General features: G+C 38.3%; 1 protein-coding gene across 3 annotated transcripts in view; it reads right to left on the reverse strand.

The window, feature by feature from the left end:
- Window positions 1-22,836, reverse strand: part of adka (adenosine kinase a) — a 173,703-nt gene that overhangs the window by 131,905 nt on the left and 18,962 nt on the right. For all 3 annotated transcript variants that reach the window (XM_058794894.1, XM_058794895.1, XM_058794896.1), the window contains exon 4: window positions 3,738-3,816. In XM_058794894.1, coding sequence (XP_058650877.1) covers window positions 3,738-3,816 — 79 coding nt within the window. The remainder of the gene's footprint in view (window positions 1-3,737; window positions 3,817-22,836) is intronic.

The raw sequence follows: 22,836 nt of genomic DNA on the forward strand, positions 1-22,836 counted from the left end.
ATTTAACCTCCCAATAGAGGCAGCACCTAACAACTGCTCTCTCTGTTGGTAAGTGTCAGCCTCTTCCCCTCTCAAACTCTCTGTTGCTCAAGGGGCCGCACCAGGGGTGCACATGTAATGGACCCGAGTCTTGGATCACAGTGCAGAAGAATGCTTGGGGAACATTGTATATACAGTGGAGGAGAGTGTGATTTTCTGCCCTGGCTTTGATGTCTGGGGCTGTAGAGCAGTGCTGGTGCGTTCTCTTTGCAGTGCTATATAAAGAGAATGGGAGATCGTTACTTTCTGCAGGTGAGAGTCTTCATCTGTGAAAATCCTGTGGGGCAGAGTGGTGCCTGTCAGACTAAGACTATGTCTCCTGCACAAATTTACCAATTCAGACACATCAAAAGAACCATCCGGGGAGGCTTAGAGCTGAACCATTAATAGATTTATATTGACGTCCTAGGCTTTATACAAGAATGAGGAATGTATGCGGTAACGGAATGAAATGTCTTAAAGGGATAGTTCAGACAAAATTAATATTCTGTCATCACTTATTCACCTTTATGCTGTTCCAAACCCATAGGACTTACTTTCTTCTGTGCAACACAAAAAGAGCAATTCTAAAGAATATGCTTGTTGCTATTTTCCATATGATTAAAATGCATGGGGACTAGAGCTTTCAAACTTCAAAAAGAATTATAAAATGTAACATTTCAAGTTTCATTTCAATATTTTCCAAAGCCATTTGATAGGTTTGTGTGACAAACAAATGAAATGTAATGTTGTAAAACCAGATCAGTCTGGTGTGTGAATGAATCATTGAGAATGATTCTTTAAACTGAATCAACTAATGCACTGAAAAGACCTCATTCAAAATAATGGCTAAATCACTCGTCAACTGTTATGAAGGAGATCTAGGCCGGATTTGAACTTTTCTTCAATGGCAATTTTAGTCTATTTCTGACACAAAGATATCAAATGGCTTCAAAAGACATTGAATATAGTGCACAACTCGTGTATTTTGTCATTTTGAAACTTGACAGTTCCATTATTCCAACTTTTGCATTCCACAGAAGAAAGCAAGTCATACATGGAGGCAAGTAAACGATGACAGAATTTACATTTATGAGTGACTGAACCTTTAAGAAAGACTCTATGGGGAATGTGTGTTTCTCTGGAGCGTACAAATGGAATGAAGAGAAAGGAGAGAGGATAAGATGGCAAAAAAATGGTGATCGGTTTGATTTCATGGTCTCAGGAAGAGCAGGGGAGAAGTGAGAAAAGGTGATGCAGAGGAAGCGAGATAGCTCTGCTTCTCCAATGACTGGTTGTTCTTGTGTAAATGGTCTACCTATCTTGGTCAGGTATTGGGAGCGGAACATGCTCCCTCCCACGTCTGCCAAGCAGCGCCCGAGGCTGAGAACAGCCTCCGATTGGAGCACCTCATCTCCACATGGGCGCTTTGATGTATGCGCACAAGGCAGCCCATGTCATTGCGTTTGAAAGCTCTCGTTTTCCGCGACACCGACACACAGGTTGCTTTGCTCCTGGCGTTCCAGGTGCTGCCATGTGTTAATCTCAGAGGCCTGGTTCCGCATCAAGCTTCCCTTCTTACGCGAACCAGCTTTGAAGAGCTGTCTGATCAAACCGCTGCTTAACAACCCACATATCACTGGGAGCCTTCGTAACTACCGCCGCTTCAAATGGGCACAACTTTAACCGCCCCGACTCTGTTATCTGCGACGGCAGGTGAAGAGCTGGAAGATAGCGCAGACATCCTCGCAAGGACGTTTACAGCAAATCCCGTTAAGCAAAATAAATGTTGGAACGCAGCAGAAAAAGAAAGACTTAAATGAAGAATCATTTCTCTAAGTCCTTTAGGGCTGTATTCGGGTCATAACAAATGTGCCCGGCAACACGAGGAGTCAGACACTAAAGTAATGAAATCACATTTGCTTGCACTGGCAGATTCCCAAATGATTATCCACAGTCTTACCTCATCACACACCGAGGTCTGTATTTCACAGTGATAGATGCACTGTGTGTGAAAGCCTCTACAGCCTAATGCATCTGTAGATTTGGATGCTGTGCATCATCTGGAGATCATCAGAAAATTCCATGTGTCTGTTTAGATGATAAATATCTAAATAACTCCTGTATTTGAGGTCTTAAAAATGTTGATGTCTGCAGCCACCTGCAAAAGTACACAGCAGTTCTGTGCTGGAGGAATCAAACTCCGTCTAGTTGGGCCCTGAGGGCAACAAGGCCATCTGAGCAGATCTCATTCTCTGCTGTGACAGCACCCTACTGCACCATCAGGGACTTAAGATTATTTCTGTTGTTGGCATTAAACAATATCACACAAATAAAATATCCCACTCAGATGTGAAGCATCATGTCTTGGGAATTCTCGGAAAAAGCTTGAAAAAGGGAAAAACAATATTTAGACTTTCTGGAAACACTCGAACCCAAGAATGGCTGCAGTCTAGGCCAGCTAGAGTGAAGGGCTGAAAAGATCTTAAGATAACCGTCTCTCATTTGGGCTATAAATCAGGGAGATGCATCCAACTTTAAATCTTGCTGTGTCTGATGTAACAAATATAAACCTGTAAAACTGGAGTAAAAATGGATCCAAAAAAGATAAATATACTGCATGCAGCAAGTTCTTAAAAAGTTACGCTGTGAAAGAATTACTGTGTACAAGTCTCACCCCTGACATTATTCTCACAAAAATGAGATGGTTTTATGGTACATTACTTTTGTACAGGCCCGAGGGCCAACAATTACCAGAGCTCAAGGTAAAACTGCACCGAAAGTAACTATTTACCCACATATTATCAAACACATTTCATAATTTTCTAATAAAGGCCTCTATGTTTATCTAGTTGAGATTACTATCTCTACAGAAACCCTATAGTGACCAAAAACTACAAGATATCTTAGTTACATCTTATTAACTGTGAGAAATCTCAGAAGTGAGTGTAAACACATGTATCTATCAAATGTTTAATGTGTTAAAATAAATAAAATAATAATATTATTATTATTACTACAATATTAAATAATAATAATAATAATACATTTCTATTGAATTATAACTCTGCAGAAAACACTTTAAAACTTGAGAAACAGAAATATAAATATACATCTAAATCAATCAATCATTCAATAAATAAAACAAAACTCATGTTTTATTGTCATATCTTATGCATTATTTACATCTAAAAAATATTTGATTTGATTTTATAGGTACACCCATAATTATTCAGGATTAGGAATTCTTCTTAATTATTGAATTACTATAAATGTACATAAGAACTATTTATATTGTTAGTAAAAATATGCCTGTATAAGTAGGTTAAAAATGCTCCCTAATAATCATTGTAAATATCAATCTGTATAAATATATTCATTGATGACATATATCGTAAACAGACAATCATCTGACATCTTGACCTTTAGAACTCTGCTAGATGCACTAAACTTCTTTAACTAAATATGTTGCATTTTTTTCATCTTTGTGGTTTTACAGACATCCTAGTTGAGCACTTTAGACCACAGAGGATGTACAAAACCACCTGTCCATCTGAGGGAGCTCTGTATGATGCATTTGGCAGACATTTTTATCCAAAGAAACTTACATTGAACTTAAGCTATACATTTTATCCATTCCTGCATTCTCTAGAAATTCATAACCTTGTCATTGCTAGCACTGCATGCATTTAATACTGGCTACAGCTTTGAGCACCAACCTGTGCGACTTTTACAGAGTTCTGAGTGGCACCTCCAGCGTGATATTCAACCTTGAATTTCTTGACAATCTCTTCAAACCTAAAAGTACAAAAGAGAAAGAGAAATTAATAAAAACTTTTTACACGAGAAAAAAAAAAAAAAAACTTTATGCATACACAGAATTAAAAACAAGTGAGACTTTTGATGACACTGAAACAAGGGTGTTTTATTTTTAACACAGGCCTTGTCCAGAGTACAGTCACAAGATCACCCAGTGGAGATGCATCGAGAACAGGAAACCTCAGACACTGTAAACAGGAAATAGAGGACTTGAAGCCTTGTGCCGCAGGGCAGTGAGCCTTCTGAGAAAGTACGCGTGTACTGTACTTCTGCACGCATCCCTCAGCGTGTAGAGACGTGCACACAAACACACACAAAAGACCCACACAAAGGCAACAAACGACCTGCCCCATGTCTGGACATTATTACAGAGAAAAGCATCCACCACAAACCTGTCTGTGCAACAGATTTGAACAGCATGCAAATAGTCTGAGTCACTGAAGGACGTGACCTCCCATGGCCTCTGCAGTCCAAACACAAGCATCAAAACCACACACACAGAGTTCCCCTCCACACAACACCGATGTCTGAAGCTGATATTTGCTAACAGCTAACGCTCACGTGCATACATGTGCGCATGTAAACAAAATATGAAGTGTATGAAGAATATTTATCCAGTATTCAAGAACCATCTGACATTATGACAAACACTGTTACACTGATATTAAACAATATTTCATGCAGTGAATCCAGGGGCAGCTGTTGCTAAGGAAAGAAGGACTCTGAACTGAACATTTTGATTAAAAATTCCAGGTGAATTTGTAAACAATGCTAACAGATTTCAAATGCATTCCAGAGGCGATACCTACATCTACATGCGGTCACATACATTAATATGTGTGGCCTTTTAAAGCAAATTAAGAATAAGAACTGAAAATAAATTTAGTATAACACTTTAGTATAGGAACCAATTCTCACTATTAACTAGTTGGTTATTAGCATGCCTATTACTAACATGTTGGCTGTTTATTAATACTTATAAAGTAATATTCTGCATGACCATATTCTACATCCCTAATTCTACCCAATACCTAAACTTAACAACTACCTTACTAACTATTAATAAGCAGCAACTAAGGAGTTTAAGGCAAAAGTCATAGTTAATGTCTTGTTAATGGCTAGAATTTGACCTTAAAATAAAGTGTGACCGTAAATTCTAGTATTTTATATACTATGGAGTTAAAAAGTGCAATATAGAAAAATGGTTTCACCAACAATAATCAAATAAATAAACTGATGTCACATTAACAATAAAAAAGGGCTTAATCAAATGTGTGTTCATACTAAATGAAAGTTGTGTTTGTGTGCATGCTTGTAATAACTAGTTTAACATTTCCTTGAGTGCAGTGGTGTTGTGGGTGGTTGCCAAAGCATTGCTAAGTGGTTGCTAGGGTGTTTTGGGTGGTCGCTTAGTGGCATGAGTCAAACAAAGCTGGTCACCAAGTCTCTATGATACTCAGAAAGCAGATATGGGGAGATATGGATTTTTTTTAACTGTTTATTGACTGGGACATTCTGTTTAGGTGAATAAAATGAAGGTCAAACTGGCTAGACAAGTAGCACATCTTTCCTCAACGACTCACAATCTGAGGTATCATTCATTTTTGTAAAATAACAGAATTCAGTAACTTTCTTAAAGTCTTGACAAAACAGAAGTAGTAACATCTTTTCTTCCATAATGTGATGCAAAAAGTGTAACAGATTATCAAAGAAGAAAAATGAACAATTCATCGGTTGTTGATTGGACTTTGAGACGTGGCCGATGCAACCAGAGAGAAGTCAGAATTTCCACCTGAAGAATGACGACAAATTTCTTGGTCAAACATTCTTAGCAATGAAACATACATGGATGAATGGTACAAAATGAGATCTACAATATGCCTTTGCAAATAAAAGATGGGTTAAAACTAACCCAATACTTAAAGCTGGCCATTAATATTCAGTAATAAGAATAAGCATTTTTATCTGGCTGAAATCACTATCATTAACAAGGTCTAATTGTTGTTTTCACACATACTAGGCAAGATGGGTAACCTTAACTAGGTGTGGCTCTCAATGACACAATTTGTGTTGCCATGAACTCAGAGCAAAGCGATGACTGCACTGATGTACCGAGCCCACAGAGACACAAGCGCACAAAAGCAGCGCTGCACAGTGCCTCATGAAAAGCTTATCATGTTCCATTAGAAGAGAGTGGCCTTCGGGCACTGAATGGGCCACCCCTGGCTCCCAGCACTTCCTCTGGGAGGAGGGTCAGCTCTCCCACGGATCTGTCACTCCTCTTGTGACACTGTCAGAGGGGAAAAGCCCATCAAGCAACACTTCATATCCAGCCAAGGAGCAGGAAGAAGCAGCGGGGGGCCGGCTTCAGCGAGTAGGGATCTCACATAACTACACATTTAAGTACTTCCTTTAGCAACAGGAGCTCTGCACGCTTGGCAACAAAAGGCTCAGGCTGGAGATGGCTGGCATGTTGAGGCTCTTCAAGATGCTGGCCGACAACAAATGCACCGGTTTCTCACTCCAGCTCGTCTTCAGCCTTTTGAAGCTTTTGTAAACAGTGGAGTGACACCTCCTGAGAGCATAATCACGTGCGTCTTCCTCGTGTGTGCCTGTGAGAGATGCCTCTTAAAGGGACCGCTCACCTAAAAATGAAAATCCTTTTTGCCATTCCCTTTTTCTTATTGAAAGTCTAAGCTGATATTTTCTAGAAAATTCAAGAACCAAAAGCATCATAAAAGTCATCAGTACGATTTCATAATATTTGTATAGTACACAATAGGTTTGTGTGAGTAACCGATCAAAATACTGGTCACGAAAAAATTTCACCATCGCAAAGTTTAAAAATTTTCAACCATAAACATAATTAATAATTTTGTTATTTGGTAGTTTTATACCATGTAAGCACCTATGGCTATTTTTTATGGAAAGAATAAGGTAAAATCTGCTTTAAAATATTTAAATTAAACAAATTACTGGACATTTAAAAGGAGATACACAAATTTCAATACAGAAAGATAAAATATATTTAAAGATTTTTAGTTGCACTCTTAAAGATTATGATAATGTTTCTTTTTTTTTTGACACTTTAGATAGATCTACACTACCATTTAAATGTTTAGAGTCAGTAAGATTTTTTTTAAAGACATTAATACTTAGGAAAATACAATACTACAATAATACTTACAATTAATAAATTAAATTATTAATACTTACAAAATATAAATGTTGTTTGGAACTTTTTATTCATCAAAATCCTGAATAAATGTTTAATGAGCAGCAAAATCAACATACTAGATTGATTTTCTAGATTGATTTGTGACACTGAAACCTTGAGTAAAGGCTGCTGAAAGTTCAGTTTTTCCAAAAATGTAAAATTTAAATTTAAAAGAAAAAAAGAACATTTAATGTTTCTCTTTAAATTGTATTAACAGAGAACAGTTATTTAAATTGTAATAATATTTCACTATATTACGGCTTTACTGTATTTCTGATCAAATAAATGTAGCCTTGGAGAATGTAAGACTTTATCAACAAAAAATAAAATCAATGTCCAAACTTTTTAACTTTACCACAAAAACTGTTAGGAATACAAAAATAGTGCTTGGTGACATCATTATGCAGATCACTGTTGGCTCTTGCATGGCCTGTTTTAAAATATTATTATGTCAATGTACCTCACAGAAAGTTATCATATCACTGCAGGCAAACTTGAAATATGAAGCAAGATGTGTCCCACTTTTTTTGAGCCATTATAAAATCACCATCCACTTTCATTGTAATGAAAAGAGACTCTCAAACATTCTCCTTAACATCATTTTGTGTTTCACGGAATAAAGATGATACATGTCTGCAATAAACTATCCCTTTAAGGCTTTGGTGCATCAAAAAAAAAAAAAAAAAAAGTTAAGCATTCGACAGAAGAGAACCAAATGGATATTTCTGTTTCACACGGCAAACAGTTCACTGAAGTTTACTTAACCATGCTGTCCGTTTACAAACATCTTGGTATCAGGTCGTAACAATTAAAGCGTTTTTCCAACATTCCCGTGCAGCCTGTGTCAGGGCTGAGTGCAGAGGCCGTCAGCGCCCCCTGTCTGGAGCACGGGACCCTGAACTCTTCATAGCGTGGGAACAATATACACACTTCCTCGGCCTACAGAAAAAAAACACTAACCATTCTGACCACAGTGCGTGGGACTGAGCTAAGCAAGTCAAACCACGAGCATACGCACACACATACACATTACCCTTTACACACAAGAAAAAAACTCTTGCACTTTGTGCCCAGTGCTTCACTGGAGAACACATCTTAGTTCTGGCCTGAAATGGGTCAGGAGAAGAACTCTGGATGGGAGATTTGCCACAGCGCCTCAGTGTAGGGTTACAGAGCACGCGCACGCGCGCATGCACGCACACACACACACACACACACACACACACACACACACACACACCCCTCAGAGAAAAACTGAACACATGCACTCATAAAACTCACAATAAGAATAATAAAAGAGGTAAGGAACATACATGTGAGCATTATTGATTGAAAAAGGCACTATTCAGAACTGTTTACTACCTCAGCAAAGAAAAAAAAGCAGTCTACCTCACAGCAAGAGGCAGCAGCACCGATGCTCAATATTGACGGCGGTTTTATTTACTGTATAGTAGCTTGACTGGAAGCAGCTGATGTGGCTACATAGGCAATTCACACAAACAAACAGTGAGCCTGCGGGGAGAGGTAGGGACTGTTCATCAATGGCCACAGGCAAACACTGCTCGACACACAGCCTTGTGTCTAGGCACTCCACGAACAACATCAAAGCAGCACTCCAGTCAGATTGTGGAAAACAATCAATTGTGAGAAGCCTCTTATTTCAGAAATGTAAATTGGGTGGCTGTAGAGTGGTGACAAAGGGAGTAAGTGGTACAGTGGGAGGTGGTGTGAATCAACAGACGGAAACGGGTTTGAAGTCAGACGTAGTTGTTGCACCTAGGGGAGAATGTTACATTAAAAGTACTGAATATATCCGGTACCTTGCCTTATTTAGAGAATTCTGTGATACTTTTAAAGTGTCAACAGAAAAACTTGTTTTTTTTGTTTTTTTTGTCAAGCCTAAAAAAAGCTCTCTATGGACACACTGACTATAGAAATTCCATGAGCTGGTACTTTTTTTTTTTTTTAAACAAACATTTAACACACATTTTATTTTATTATACATCATATATGTGACCCTAGTCCACAAAACCAGTCATAAGGGTTAATTTTTTGAAATAGAGATTTATACTGAATAAATAAGCTTTCCGTTGATGTATGATTTGTTAAGATAGGACAATATTTGGTCGAGATAAACATATTTGAAAATCTGGAATCTGAGGGTGCAAAAAAATCTAAATATTGAGAAAAATCGCCTTTAAAAGGTGCCACTGAATGCATTAGGGTTGTTCTGATTCCTATACTAGTAAATTCCACCGATACCACAAAAATTCTGGCATCGGTATCAGCGAGTTCTTGAACCCATGTACCGACCTGATACCATTTTTAAACAAGACCTATAGTTATGCGCGCTAGCTTTGCTTAAAGCTGCAAATCGGAAGTCAATTCTTCTTCGCTGCTCAGAATGCAAACACAGGAAGCTGTGCTGTGTTGCCACAAGCAACCACTATTTAGAGCAGCGAAGAATAAATATAAACGTTCTAGCACACTGCCAGTAAATCACTCGCATATGCGACTAAATCTTCACCCTGGGTGACTAAATAATGTATAATATTAGCCACCGACTAATAAATGCTCAGATTTTACTCACCAGTGTGTGAGCTGGAGGCTATGTATAAGTTTAGCACAGATATATTGTCACTCTCCGAAGACTCTGACTGAGCGTTTCAGAGTTTCACTCTCCGTCAAGCGATCTATTTTTCAGATCATCTGAATGGATGCGCAGCGCACCTGTATTTGAAGTACCGTAAGCTCTAGTGTGAAGTGCACGACTCGCCGTCGCTTTGCTTTTTTCCCCTCACACGCAAAAAGAGAGAGAGAGAGAGCGAGAGAGAGTCTTACATGTAAGCGCGTCAATTCAAAGTCTCTTTAAGACAAGTCATGTCACTCGACGGCCATCTTTGAAACGCCTCTCGGGCATCCAAGTGCAGCTCCTATCTCTTTGAATGGGGAAACATACAGTGGGTACGGAAAGTATTCAGACCCCCTTAAATTTTTCACTCTTTCTTATATTGCAGCCATTTGCTAAAATCATTTAAGTTCTTTTTTTTTTTTTTCCCTCATTAATGTACACACAGCACCCCATATTGACAGAAAAACACAATTGTTGACATTTTTGCAGATTTATTAAAAAAGAAAAACTGAAATATCACATGGTCCTAAGTATTCAGACCCTTTGCTCAGTATTTAGTAGAAGCACCCTTTTGATCTAATACAGCCATGAGTCTTTTTGGGAAAGATGCAACAAGTTTTTCACACCTGGATTTGGGGATCCTCTGCCATTCCTCCTTGCAGATCCTCTCCAGTTCTGTCAGGTTGGATGGTAAATGTTGGTGGACAGCCATTTTTAGGTCGCTCAATTGGGTTTAAGTCAGGGCTCTGGCTGGGCCATTCAAGAACAGTCACGGAGTTGTTGTGAAGCTAGGGATGCAGCGATTAACCGGTTTTACGATTAACCGCGCTTTAAAACGTCACGGTTAATTAATCGTAAAGGCTCCGCTACACTGAGTGTTTCTGTTGCACGGAATGGAACTGTTGAAACTTGCGCAAAACAAAAACAAAGTTACACTAGCGGTGCACCATCTTAAAATGCCGTGCTTATCAGAGACATGGAGGCTACTAGATTAACTATGACAGAGGAACCAAACAGCGATCCTTTATTTCCACCAGAGAAATGACTGAAGTCGATAGTGTGGGACCATTTCGGGTACACCAAGAATGACCAGGGCGTCATTTAAATAGTGCCGTAAAAATTGCTAAAGAGCGAATACATAAGGGATAATGCACAGCTCGCCAACCTGTTCTCGCCATGCAATAAACGATTTTAATGCACGACGTGAAGAAATAGTGCGGTGAGAGAGAGAGAGAGAGTGCGCGTGTGAATTAGCCTACCTGCATCTGCGCGTCACTTTAAACAATGAAGATTTGAGTTTAGTTATTTAAACAGTCATTTTACCCCCTCTTTGCTGATTAATATAATGTAGCGATCCAGTATCTACAAGCTATTTTATTAATGAAAGTCGCTGGGCAGCGTTGACAACACGTTTCTGTCCTCCTAAATGTTTGTGTGGGCAGCTCGATCTCGATCTCACAAACCAAAATAATAGATATTTTCTCAGGCCATATGTAAAATCAGATGAATAAAGATTATTAAAATGAATAAGTATGGATGACAGTTGATTACAATAATAGTTTAGTTTATTCCCCTCGTTAGTAACAGTGTCCTCTGTGGGATAAAGTTAATATTAGTCTTATATTAATAATACTTAATTAATATTGTGATTTATCATCCCTGTTATAGTATTATTCACAAGTCAATTTATTTTTCACCATCTTTCCAAGTTCTGTACCTCAGGTCCAAAAGAAATGTAGAAAGAATATACAAAATGAAAACACCAAATACATTTGTGATCTATTTCCATTTGTTATTTTCAAAAGGGAAATACTGACATGGATGTTTACAGAGCAGAGGTCACGTTTTTTAATTCCAGTAGGAGAGATGTACTTTTTTTTGTGCTGTATTATTGGTTACTGTGTTATTTCTGTTTCAAAAGGCAGCAATCAATAACACTTTAATATCTAAAGAGTGTTTATGTGATTTTATGTTGTGAAATGAATACATGCATAATAATCGTAATAATCGTGTAACCGTGATTATTCCTCAGACTATAATCGTACCAACAAAATCTATAATCGTTGCATCCCTATGTGAAGCCACTCCTTCGTTATTTTAGCTGTGTGCTTCGGGTCATTGTCTTGTTGGAAGGTAAACCTTCGGCCCAGTCTGAGGTCCTGAGCACTCTGGAGAAGGTTTTCGTCCAGGATATCCCTGTACTTGGCCGCATTCATCTTTCCCTCGATTGCAACCAGTCGTCCTGTCCCTGCAGCTGAAAAACACCCCCACAGCATGATGCTGCCACCACCATGCTTCACTGTTGGGACTGTATTGGACAGGTGATGAGCAGTGCCTGGTTTTCTCCACACATACCGCTTAGAATTAAGGTCAAAAAGTTCTATCTTGGTCTCATCAGACCAGAGAATCTTATTCAGGTGTTTTTTAGCAAACTCCATGCGGGCTTTCATGTGTCTTGCACTGAGGAGAGGCTTCCGTCGGGCCACTCTGCCATAAAGCCCCGACTGGTGGAGGGCTGCAGTGATGGTTGACTTTCTACAACTTTCTCCCATCTCCCGACTGCATCTCTGGAGCTCAGCCACAGTGATCTTTGGGTTCTTCTTTACCTCTCTCACCAAGGCTCTTCTCCCCCGATAGCTCAGTTTGGCCGGACGGCCAGCTCTAGGAAGGGTTCTGGTCGTCCCAAACGTCTTCCATTTAAGGATTATGGAGGCCACTGTGCTCTTAGGAACCTTAAGTGCAGCAGAAATTTTTTGTAACCTTGGCCAGATCTGTGCCTTGCCACAATTCTGTCTCTGAGCTCTTCAGGCAGTTCCTTTGACCTCATGATTCTCATTTGCTCTGACATGCACTGTGAGCTGTAAGGTCTTATATAGACAGGTGTGTGGCTTTCCTAATCAAGTCCAATCAGTATAATCAAACACAGCTGGACTCAAATGAAGGTGTAGAACCTACAAGGATGATCAGAAGAAATGGACAGCACCCGAGTTAAATATATGAGTGTCACAGCAAAGGGTCTGAATACTTAGGACCATGTGATATTTCAGGGTCTGAATACTTTCCGTACCCACTGTAAATTCTCCAAAACTGTTCACTAAGCTTACGATTAAATTTCATATTTGAAGTCACCAAAGAAATCTGACAACAACTGTATCATAAATGTTGTTTCTTTTGCTCAAATAGCATTATAAAAAGCTTATTTTTCAGGCTAGATCAGCCAGTGCGCATGCGCAGTCCTAAACGCATGTCTCAGAACACTGACTGTTTCTATAGCAACCGGGACTTCTAACTGCAGCTGCAGTGACGCGCTGACTTTACCGATTAGTGATTGACTCTTTCATTCAGAAGGCTGGGCTTCCTGCGATTGAGCAGCCATATTGAGCGTTGCATTTTTCCCCATTCAAAACTATACGAGTGACACGTCTTGGATATTCTATAGTCTTTGGTCAATTCTGCATGGTATGTAAAAGACACTGTTTGTTGTATTTTCGTGTCAAAATAACAGAGTTCCTTTGGAATTCTTCAGCTTTTAAGAACTGGTAGTAGGTAGTAGGCGGAGCTAATGCGCAAACGACAATCTCATTGGCTGGCACTCACCTATTATCGTCCCTGTTTTGATTTCAGCAAATCAGTTCAAGCGAACGCAGACAACGTGATTTATATTCATGAATCCAGCAGCTCGTTAATCCTTAGTGCGTTTTGTGTTGTTCTTAGTAGAATTCATAGTAAGATTATTATCTTATCAGTATTATTGATAGTTCCCCCCATTTTTTTACAGAAACACTGAATGACCAAAAAAGCACCACCACCAGTTTAGTTAAAATGACTGTATTCATACATGGTTACCAAGTTTTAATTCTAATTGCTAAAGTTATATCATTAAATAATACTTGATTATCATAATACATGTATCATGCTTAACTGACTGATGTTAAGAGTGTACTTTTAGATATTTAAATAGATGTGCTATTTTCCAAACATTATATATTATATTTTTTTTGTTTACTCACCAGACTATCTATCTATCTATCTGTCTATCTATCTGTCTATCTATCTGTCTATCTATCTGTCTGTCTGTCTATGGTGAAGCACACCATAAAATAATTGTATCAATTCATACAGGTCTAGTAGTACATACAGCTGTAACCAGATACACACCCAGGTATCGGATCAGTACTCGGTATCATAGCAGAAGCTTGGTTTTGTCCTCAGTGACCCATTTTTGTTTTGGTTTCGATGTTTGTTTGTGGATCATTGTCCTGTTGGAAGATCCAACCACGGCCCATTATAAGATTTCAAGCATGGACAGTCAGTTTTAAATTTTTTATATGTTGGTATTTAATTGAATCCATGATGCCATGTGTCTAAACAAGATGTCCAGGACCTCCAGCAGAAAAATAGGTCCACAACATTAAAGATACAGCAGTATATTTCATTGTACACATGGGGTACTTTTTATTCCTGTGTTCACCAAACCCATCTTGAGTGTTTGCTGCTAAAAAGCTAATTTTTTAGTTTTATCTGATCATAGAAGCCAGTCCCATTTGAAGTTCCAGTCGTGTCTGATAACTGAATATGCTGGAGTTTGATTTTGGATGAGCGAGGAGAATTTTTGGTGATGTAGGGTCTGTGATACTTGGAGAAACTTTTTTTTTATTTTTTTATTTTTTTATAAATTTAATAAATTTTTCATTGTTTAAAAAATAAATAAAAAATTTGCAGGGTAACTTAAAATCATATGTAGCTATAAAGTACCTAAGAAATATAACCCACAGAATCAATGATGGATCTTAAGCATGGCTGGGCAGCAAAAATAATTTAAATGAAGCACGAGGACCACATTTTGGCTTTTTTTATTTTTTGCGAGCACCAAATGTTCGCTTATGAAGAGAGGGGGCACAGTGAGGAACGTCAGACTGTGCTCTTTGAAATGCCTCACCACAAATGTTACAAGAGCTGAAAAGAATGCGCTTAAACGTCAGATTGATAAAACCAGAGGCAACATGTCTTGCATATGCTTGTGGTTAGACATATTAAAGCAAGATGAGAGCCCAGTGTCTATCCAAGATGGGGATCCAACAGATTTTTCAGACAGCGATTTAGAAAAAGCCACTATTTAGGGACTTGGTCTTAATTTTTTCGGTCATAGGAAGCTTAAGCAAAATATAGGTGCAAAAAATAAACAAAAATAAGGAGAAAAGCACAGGGATGGAGGCGGGGAGAGAGAGCGCAATGCAATGATGCTAAACAAAACCAGGTCAAGTCTTCAGAATTCTTTCAGATGCAGCTTTGAAGCACAACAATCGCAGTTAATTAGATCCAGAATATCCGCCTCCACTCCAATAACATTGTTTTTGTCAATAGAACTGGATACAATTAAACAAGAACAATGAGACAGCTCGCTCTAAATGCTGAAGTGAGACGCTCTGCTCTGCCAATGACATTGTTTGCAGAGAAGACCTCTAATGAAGGAAGAATACATCGCTTTACTAATGCAGGCCATATTCTAAACAGAACTGACAGCTTCTCACAGAACCGCTGCCTTTATGACAGCCGACACCGCACACCCTAAACATACAGAGCTAGCAATAATAACAAGCACTTAAATACTCATTAGCAGGCCGATATAAAACAACCTGTCAGGACCGCATCCAGATAGCGAGAGATATAGACGAGAAGTTTGAAGGATAAGACAGTGGAAGGGCTGTAAATAAAACAAGGCGAGTGGAGTGCGTGTCTATGTCTGCGCTCACAGCTGCCCACTCCTCAATGATTCATGGAGATCCTTCAGAACGCCTTATGATGAACCGTTCAGTAGAGGTTTGGGAGAGAGCTGGTCAATGGAGCCGAGCAACGATTGCACCGAATCCACAATTCCTCATAGATGCCAATACATCCACGGCTCAGGATGTGTTGTACACTAGAGAGGACAACTGACAAATAAATAAAAGCCTTTTCGTCTGTAAACATGGGTTTATGTAAGTCCAAAGCTCCATGAGGAATGGATGGAAAACACTCAAGGGTGCAAGGGAAGGAGATCATAAAAGAACAGACACACTTTACTAGGAACAGTTTGTTTTGTGAGTAATCACCCCACTGAATAATAAAGTGAAGTGCGTGTTGAAGCTGATGCCAAAACGTTAAGATGCGGTGAGAAACACTGCAATAGCTGGTGTAGTGACACTTCTAGTGGAAAGTTACATCTAATTTTTATCAAATGAGAAAGTACGCTGACAGCAAATGTGATCTGCCAATTCTTCCATTATTTATTCAGCTTCATATTGTCCAAAACACACAACTTTTTGAAAAAAGGGAAATTTCCATGCAGTTAAAATGAATGGAGACAGGAGTTTTCATGCTTTGAAAATGACACAAATGCAACAAGACAGTAAATACAATGTCAGTTTACTTTTGACCTGTAATGTATTTAGATACAATTTGAAGGATGTTTGCACGTGTAAGATAATGATGATGCATCAGCCAGTGTGTTATTAGGGATAATAAATAGAAACGTTTGCTAATTTAGTTATAATAGCACAAAATGTAAAAGTATTCAAAAGAGGCCATATTACCCCACTTACTGGGCCAAGAAGTTAAACTTTAATTTTTAAGATGTAATTAAGTATTTCACAATATAACTTCACCATATTTCTGATATAAAAGCAGCCCTGGTCAGCATTAAAAAAAAAGGACTTACTTAAAAAAACAACATGCCCTACATATAGAATAAAATCAAAACTGATCGCTAATAATCCCCTTCAGTGAGTTGTAAATCATCAGCTAGGAGTGATTCTTGAATTGAGTCTGAGGAACTGATGAGTTTGATTCATGAACAATTAAATGAGATGTATTTGGTGAACATGATTCACTGAAATTAAATGCGTTCAGAAGACTTATACAAATTTATATAGTGCATAAAGTGCCATTCCAAGGCCCCTATGAAATCCATTTTATTGTTTCCCAAATTCCATTTTATTTTTGTCCAAGTTCCGTGCTTTTTTTTTTCCCTCCATTTTAATGAATTTCCATTCTGGATTGCGTTTTTTTTCCATTTAAATTTTTCTAGACTCTGTTTTAATGGTTACATTTAATGTTATTAATCAAAATGCATGTCTAATTAATTGAAATCATGAGATTTAACAGCAATTTATTAAAAGTTTAACCAATTATATTTTTAAGGCCCTATGAAATAAATTTTTTGTTCTCAAATTTATTTTTATTTTTACAAATTCTGTGTTTTCCATTAATTTTCTAGATTCCATTTTAATGGTTTCATGAAATATTAAGGCCTCTCTAAATAGTTGATTTTATAAAAAACTAATAATTATTATTATTATTTTTTTTTTTTAAATACTGTGTTGTGTATTTACATTTTTCTGGTAAATATTCCTTAAAAATAATGTTTTAATTTTATTAGTAGTAGTACTACTATCATTACATTGAAATTTTTTTGATGGGTTGTTGTGGAGACCTTTAACTTTCTCTGTTTATATATGACAAGACAATAATAATAATAATAATTTGTTACATTTATATAGCGCTTTTCTGGGTACTCAAAGCGCTTAACATAGAAGGGGGGAATATCCTCAACCACCACCAGTGTGCAGCACCTGGATGATGCGACGGCAGCCATATTTCACCAGAACGCCCACCATACACCAGCTTATTGGTGGAGAGGAGACAGAGTGATGAAGCCAATTGGTGTATGGGGATGATTAGGAGGCCATGATGGTCAGAGACCAATGGGCAAATTTGGCCAGGATGCCGGGGTAAGACCCCTACTCTTTTTCGAAGGACATCCTGGGATTTTTAATGACCACAGAGAGTCAGGACCTCGGTTTAACGTCTCATCCGAAGGATGGTGCTACAGTATAGTGTTCCCGTCACTCTACTGGGGTGTTAGGACACACACAAACAACAGGGTGAGACCCCCTGCTGGCCTCACTAACACCTCTTCCAGCAGCAACCTAGTTTTCCCAGTAGATCTCCCTTCCAGGCACTGACCAGGCTCAACCCTGCTTCGCTTCAGTGGGCAACCAGTCTTGGGCTACAGGGTGGTATGGCTGTGCTGACAATAGGTTCTCTCAAAAGAAATGGTAAAATGCTCATGAAGTGACTCAGAGCAGATGTAGAGACTATGTTCATGTGTTTATGTACTCATATATTGAGGCGGCAAGGCTGAAATCACCACACGTATTTCAGTATGCATGTAGTAAACGAAACCCACATCTGCGCCATTCATTCACACAGAGACATGAAAATGCAGGATTCATATTTAAATAGTATTTTGCAGCTTAAATTGTATATATAATTTTTTAATAAGTTTACTGACCTACTTTTGATTTATGACACTCCGCGTTATACACTAAATTCCATTTTTATGACTGGATTCTGCAATTCTGTCCGCTTTTTCTGCATCGTGGAAATCATAGGGCCCTATATTCCTCATTTATTGCAATCGCATGGAAAAGACCAACCAAAACATTATTTAAAATATTTCCTATTATGTTTTACACAAAAAAAAAAAACAATGAGAATAAATGATGCCAAATGTTCTTTGAGTAAACTAAATACAGTGAACGTCAGATACGCTGTATTCATTCAGCAGTGCTCAGGAGAGACCGTCTGGACCAGGATGCACATAGGTGCATGTCTATACAGCACAGAGCTTTCTATTAAAGATTTATATAGCATCTGTTAGATCTATTGACATACAACTGTGACCTCAGAAAGAGCTGCCTTGTTTTCCCATTTGAACTCATGGCAAGCGTTTGGGCTCTGTAGAACAAATTCTGCAGAGGCCGAATCGGGAGTGAGCCAACACACGTCCTCACATATACATGAATACAGACACCTATACATATATAGAAAAACACACACAGACAGACACAGTCAGGATTAATGGCAGGGAACAAATTTAACCTGCTATTGGGTGGTCGTGAAAAAGTCCGGATAAACTTTTGACTGCCGAGCACGTCTGAATTATGAAGTGAAATAGATGGGTTCATTTATTTGGAAATGCACATACCAGGTGGCAAGAGCGTGGGACATTATTAATGTAGCTGTCATGTAAATTCCACATAAACACAGGAACAGAGAGGAAATGTACAATTTACAAGCATCTCACTGACCGAAGCCACAAAGCAGCCATTCATTCGCCAGGGCCGCACGTTTAAATAGAAACAAGGTGGTCAATGGTTGCACGTCATCGTTAGCCTCTCAATAAACAAGTGAATTATACAGGCTTGTCACAAAACAGACTCGAGGTTTTGATTTAACATAGAAAATGTATATTTCAGAGAAGGAAAAAAAAGTTACACTTAATGCAAAGCGCAATGGCAAAAACTAAAAAAATTCATGCAGCTAATGCGGATACAACTTGAGCGATAACGCTCGGAACCCGGAGTTTGCATTTAGACTGTACAGAACAATCTGAAATCTATAAATTGAAGCTCAAGCACCGCGGGCTGGTGCGTGACGATCCAAAGCAGAGTGTAGTTCGCCGGCGGCTGGGCAGCGGCCCTTCTCTCTCTTTCTCTCTCCCCAGATGAGTCATTAACAGGCAGGCAGAACCAAGTGTCCTGGCTTTAAATGCCACCCTCTAAAAATAAACCCCCAATTGCAGCCTGACTAATGTCTCCATCAGTATTCTCTGTTCCCGGCCTGTGTGCTAGCTTAAACGCTAACCTGCACAGAGCACTTTTCCACAGGAGGGGGGACCTCCATCTTGCCCTCTCTCGATGTTAATCATAACACGCTTAGAAATTTCCGCCTTCTTTTACACATAGTTCTCTGAGGGTTTTCTTTACACATACCTAGCAGGGGAGGGGATCTGCTTTCTCACGTAGTCATATGTTAGGAAAAAGCTGTAACTGCTTTGAAAGGTGTAGAAAGCCTTGTGTTGTACAATATATATGGGTGTTTATTCAACTACAAGCACATTTATGTCCCAGAGGATGATTTGTATTACAGATTTAAAAAAATTTATTTTTGTGAAGATCACATTTAAACACTCTTGGAAACTTTTTACCTTGTCTTCATTATTTATTTTTGCTACTTTTTGAAAATCTTTTATAGAGTTCAATATTTTACCATTGTTCCAAACCTGGATCTTCAAACTAAAATATGAAAATCTATTTTAATATGAAATATTGATCTTTACATTTTAAAAACCATGAGATAGTTAAAGAGTGAAGTAATGTAACATCCTTTCTAGTGCAGAAATCATTTTCACAATAAATAATTTCATTTCACAATATTTTACATATATAATACCTGCGTATTTCACATTTGTGGTGTAATATCACACCCCAAAACTTTGCCCCCAATAAAGTTTTATAAAAAGTTAGTGTACTTGGTTATCAGAGAAACAGTATAAGTGAAAAGCACGCTTGATATGAAATTAGGCATGATGGCAAATTGTGAAAGAGTATTTTTGTTGCATATTTCCAGTCAAGCTCTAATTGACAAGTTACAGTATGTAAAAACAGAAGATCTCTATTTAAAACAAAATGCTAGCTACAGAATTAGCCTTGGCAAGACAATTTATTTATTTCCAGAAATCAAAACCTATTTGATGTAAAATACACCTCTGCTATTTGTGGTTAATATTTCAATAAATTACCAACATATTCATATGTTCACTGTTCTCTCATTTTGGTTAATGGTCACATGACATGCAGGTAAAGCAATAAAATATCTTCCAAGCGTTTCATTTTGACTGCTTTTATTTTAAAATATTTATATTAAAATGTAAATTTTTATAAAATCTCCTGCAGTTCCTTCACAAACCCCAGTTTAGGAAACCCTGCCATAATATAATTTCCTCCAGAGAATGTTATCAAATACAAAAATAATTTAAGGTGGTGGAAATTACATAAAAATCAAAGAGGACAAATTAAATAATCCAGCTGAAAAAAAAAATAGGGTCGACAGGTCCAAAAATACCCATAGTTAAAGAAACACCTATAAAATATATGACACCCTGAATATACTGTGCTCATGAACTGCTGGAGATCCCTCCTTTTAAAGAGGAACTCCGCAAACGTGTCGGGGAAAACATGAGGTGAAGTCGCCAATAGCTGAAGAAAACCAAACAGGCAAGATTGATGTAGAATGAAGATGGGTCTCAGGTTGAGGTGAAAGAGGAGGGCAGGTTCCTGTGGGCTGAGGGCGATAAGAACCCTCCTTTCAAATAAGGCTACATAAAGCATGAAACAGTGTGGTTAAGCCAGCTCTTGTGTGGAATGCAGCGGTTGACGTGCATGCTTACATGGCCCTTTACATCTGAATCGCAGACAGACAGAGTGTCTACGGCCTCCTGTGAGGGCCTCTTCCCCACCGGACCACATTCACCATGTTAATGGAGAGAGATGGAGAGGACTTAATAAAGCTTGGTGGGACACCTGCTCCTAGTCATCCACACTGGGGAATCTGAGCAGCCTGGGTGTTTATTTCACACAAGGGGACTCCAACGGACTGGAATCAAACACACACACACACACACACACTCACCCAGGCACAGACACACAGGGGCTCACAGGATTTGGGCTTGAATAACTGTTTTTCAGCACCTTGGAGCACAGACGGCGAGGGGCCCTGCTCTCAGAGGGCTTAAGGAGTCCTGCTCAAAAGCAGCAGCTGCCTCGGGACCTTTCCCCCCTCGCAGGGGCCCAGGGGATCACGTGGCTTGGCTACAATCAAGAGCCTTTTAACCATTTAATCATTTAGCAGAGAGCACACACATATCATTCTCCACCCTAAACAGCTGTCACGGGGCATCCTGAGCTGCTGAAACCAGAGGACGTCATTAACCGCCATAAAACGTGCTCTGAAACAAGTTAGTATTTTACATTTGACACAAAGTTATCCCATGGGATGCTATTCAATCAATGTCAGGACGTCCTGGGTAAAGAGCTTTTGATGTGTACGACTGATAAATTGCAGTCTGCAGTAAAAAATGGCTGTGCAAGCTGCAATTCAAGTTCATTTAAATACAAATCCAACAGCAACTAATGGGGAGTTGACATGAAATACTTTCTGTTCTGTGGTATGATGTGTTGTATTTCATTTAAAACATGCAGCATTTACCTTTTTAAAAATAATTACTTTTATAAAAACACATACAGATATTACCTGAAAGACAACATAACATTTGTGCTTTAAAATCTTTATATAAAAAGTTAAGAATATTAAAAATAAGAAATAAAATAAATTAAATTAGATTATAATTAATACATTTAAATTATAGATTTTTAATTATGTTTTAAAATATTTAGTTATATTTATATTTTATATATTTTTTTAAATATATTTTTTTCTAAGTTGCTTTTGAGCTTACTGTGTGAAATTGCTTTGTCAATATATGTATTTTTTTTCTAACCATGTGTTTGAGCTTCATTTTAGGTCTGATGTATACATTTTACAAATGTTTCTTTACTATTCATTTAAAAGCCATATACAAGATTAAGGGAAATATAGTTGGCATCCACCCATCCACCCCATAGTTCTCTCACACACAAAACCCACATGTAATCAAACTAAGTCAAACTGATTGAGTTTACCAACCATAGTAACATCTAAAATGTACAAGACTCATTTGCCAACAGGAATCAGTCCTTCAGAAACTCAACAAAACTACAGAAAGATCTGAAAGACAAGTGTTTTCTCCACATGAATTCTCTGTCGAAATCACTCGAGAGGAGAGTTTTCCATTTGATTGGCACTGAAGGCTATATTTAGACAAACAGCTAACAGACGCACTGGGACGAGCTCAAACAATGCAGGACGACACCGAATGTAAAAGCGTCCGTCAATCCTCATTTCAACAGAGTCATCTGGTGCGGCAATTCTTCCAGACCTTCAGGAATTAGCAGCGTGATCAATGGATATATTTTCCCTCTTTTCTTCCTCTCTTGGGTGAGGCTGCTAATCAGCAACACCAAGCTTAGCAACATGGTTTGTTTAATTATTCTGGTAGTTTACAAGGAGACTGAGGACTTCATGAGAAAAAAAAAAAAAAACGAGTGGGGAGGGGGCGGATCGGTGCGAAAGACTGGTAATAAATATTGTTGTTCCAGCCCTAATTAAATTGTTCAGTAATTTCTCAACACAAAAGAGAACACAGTTTATCTGTTTAAAATCAATAGCC

The sequence above is a fragment of the Onychostoma macrolepis genome, chromosome 13 (genome assembly GCF_012432095.1).
Source record: "Onychostoma macrolepis isolate SWU-2019 chromosome 13, ASM1243209v1, whole genome shotgun sequence".
Classification (NCBI taxonomy): Eukaryota; Metazoa; Chordata; class Actinopteri; order Cypriniformes; family Cyprinidae; genus Onychostoma; species Onychostoma macrolepis.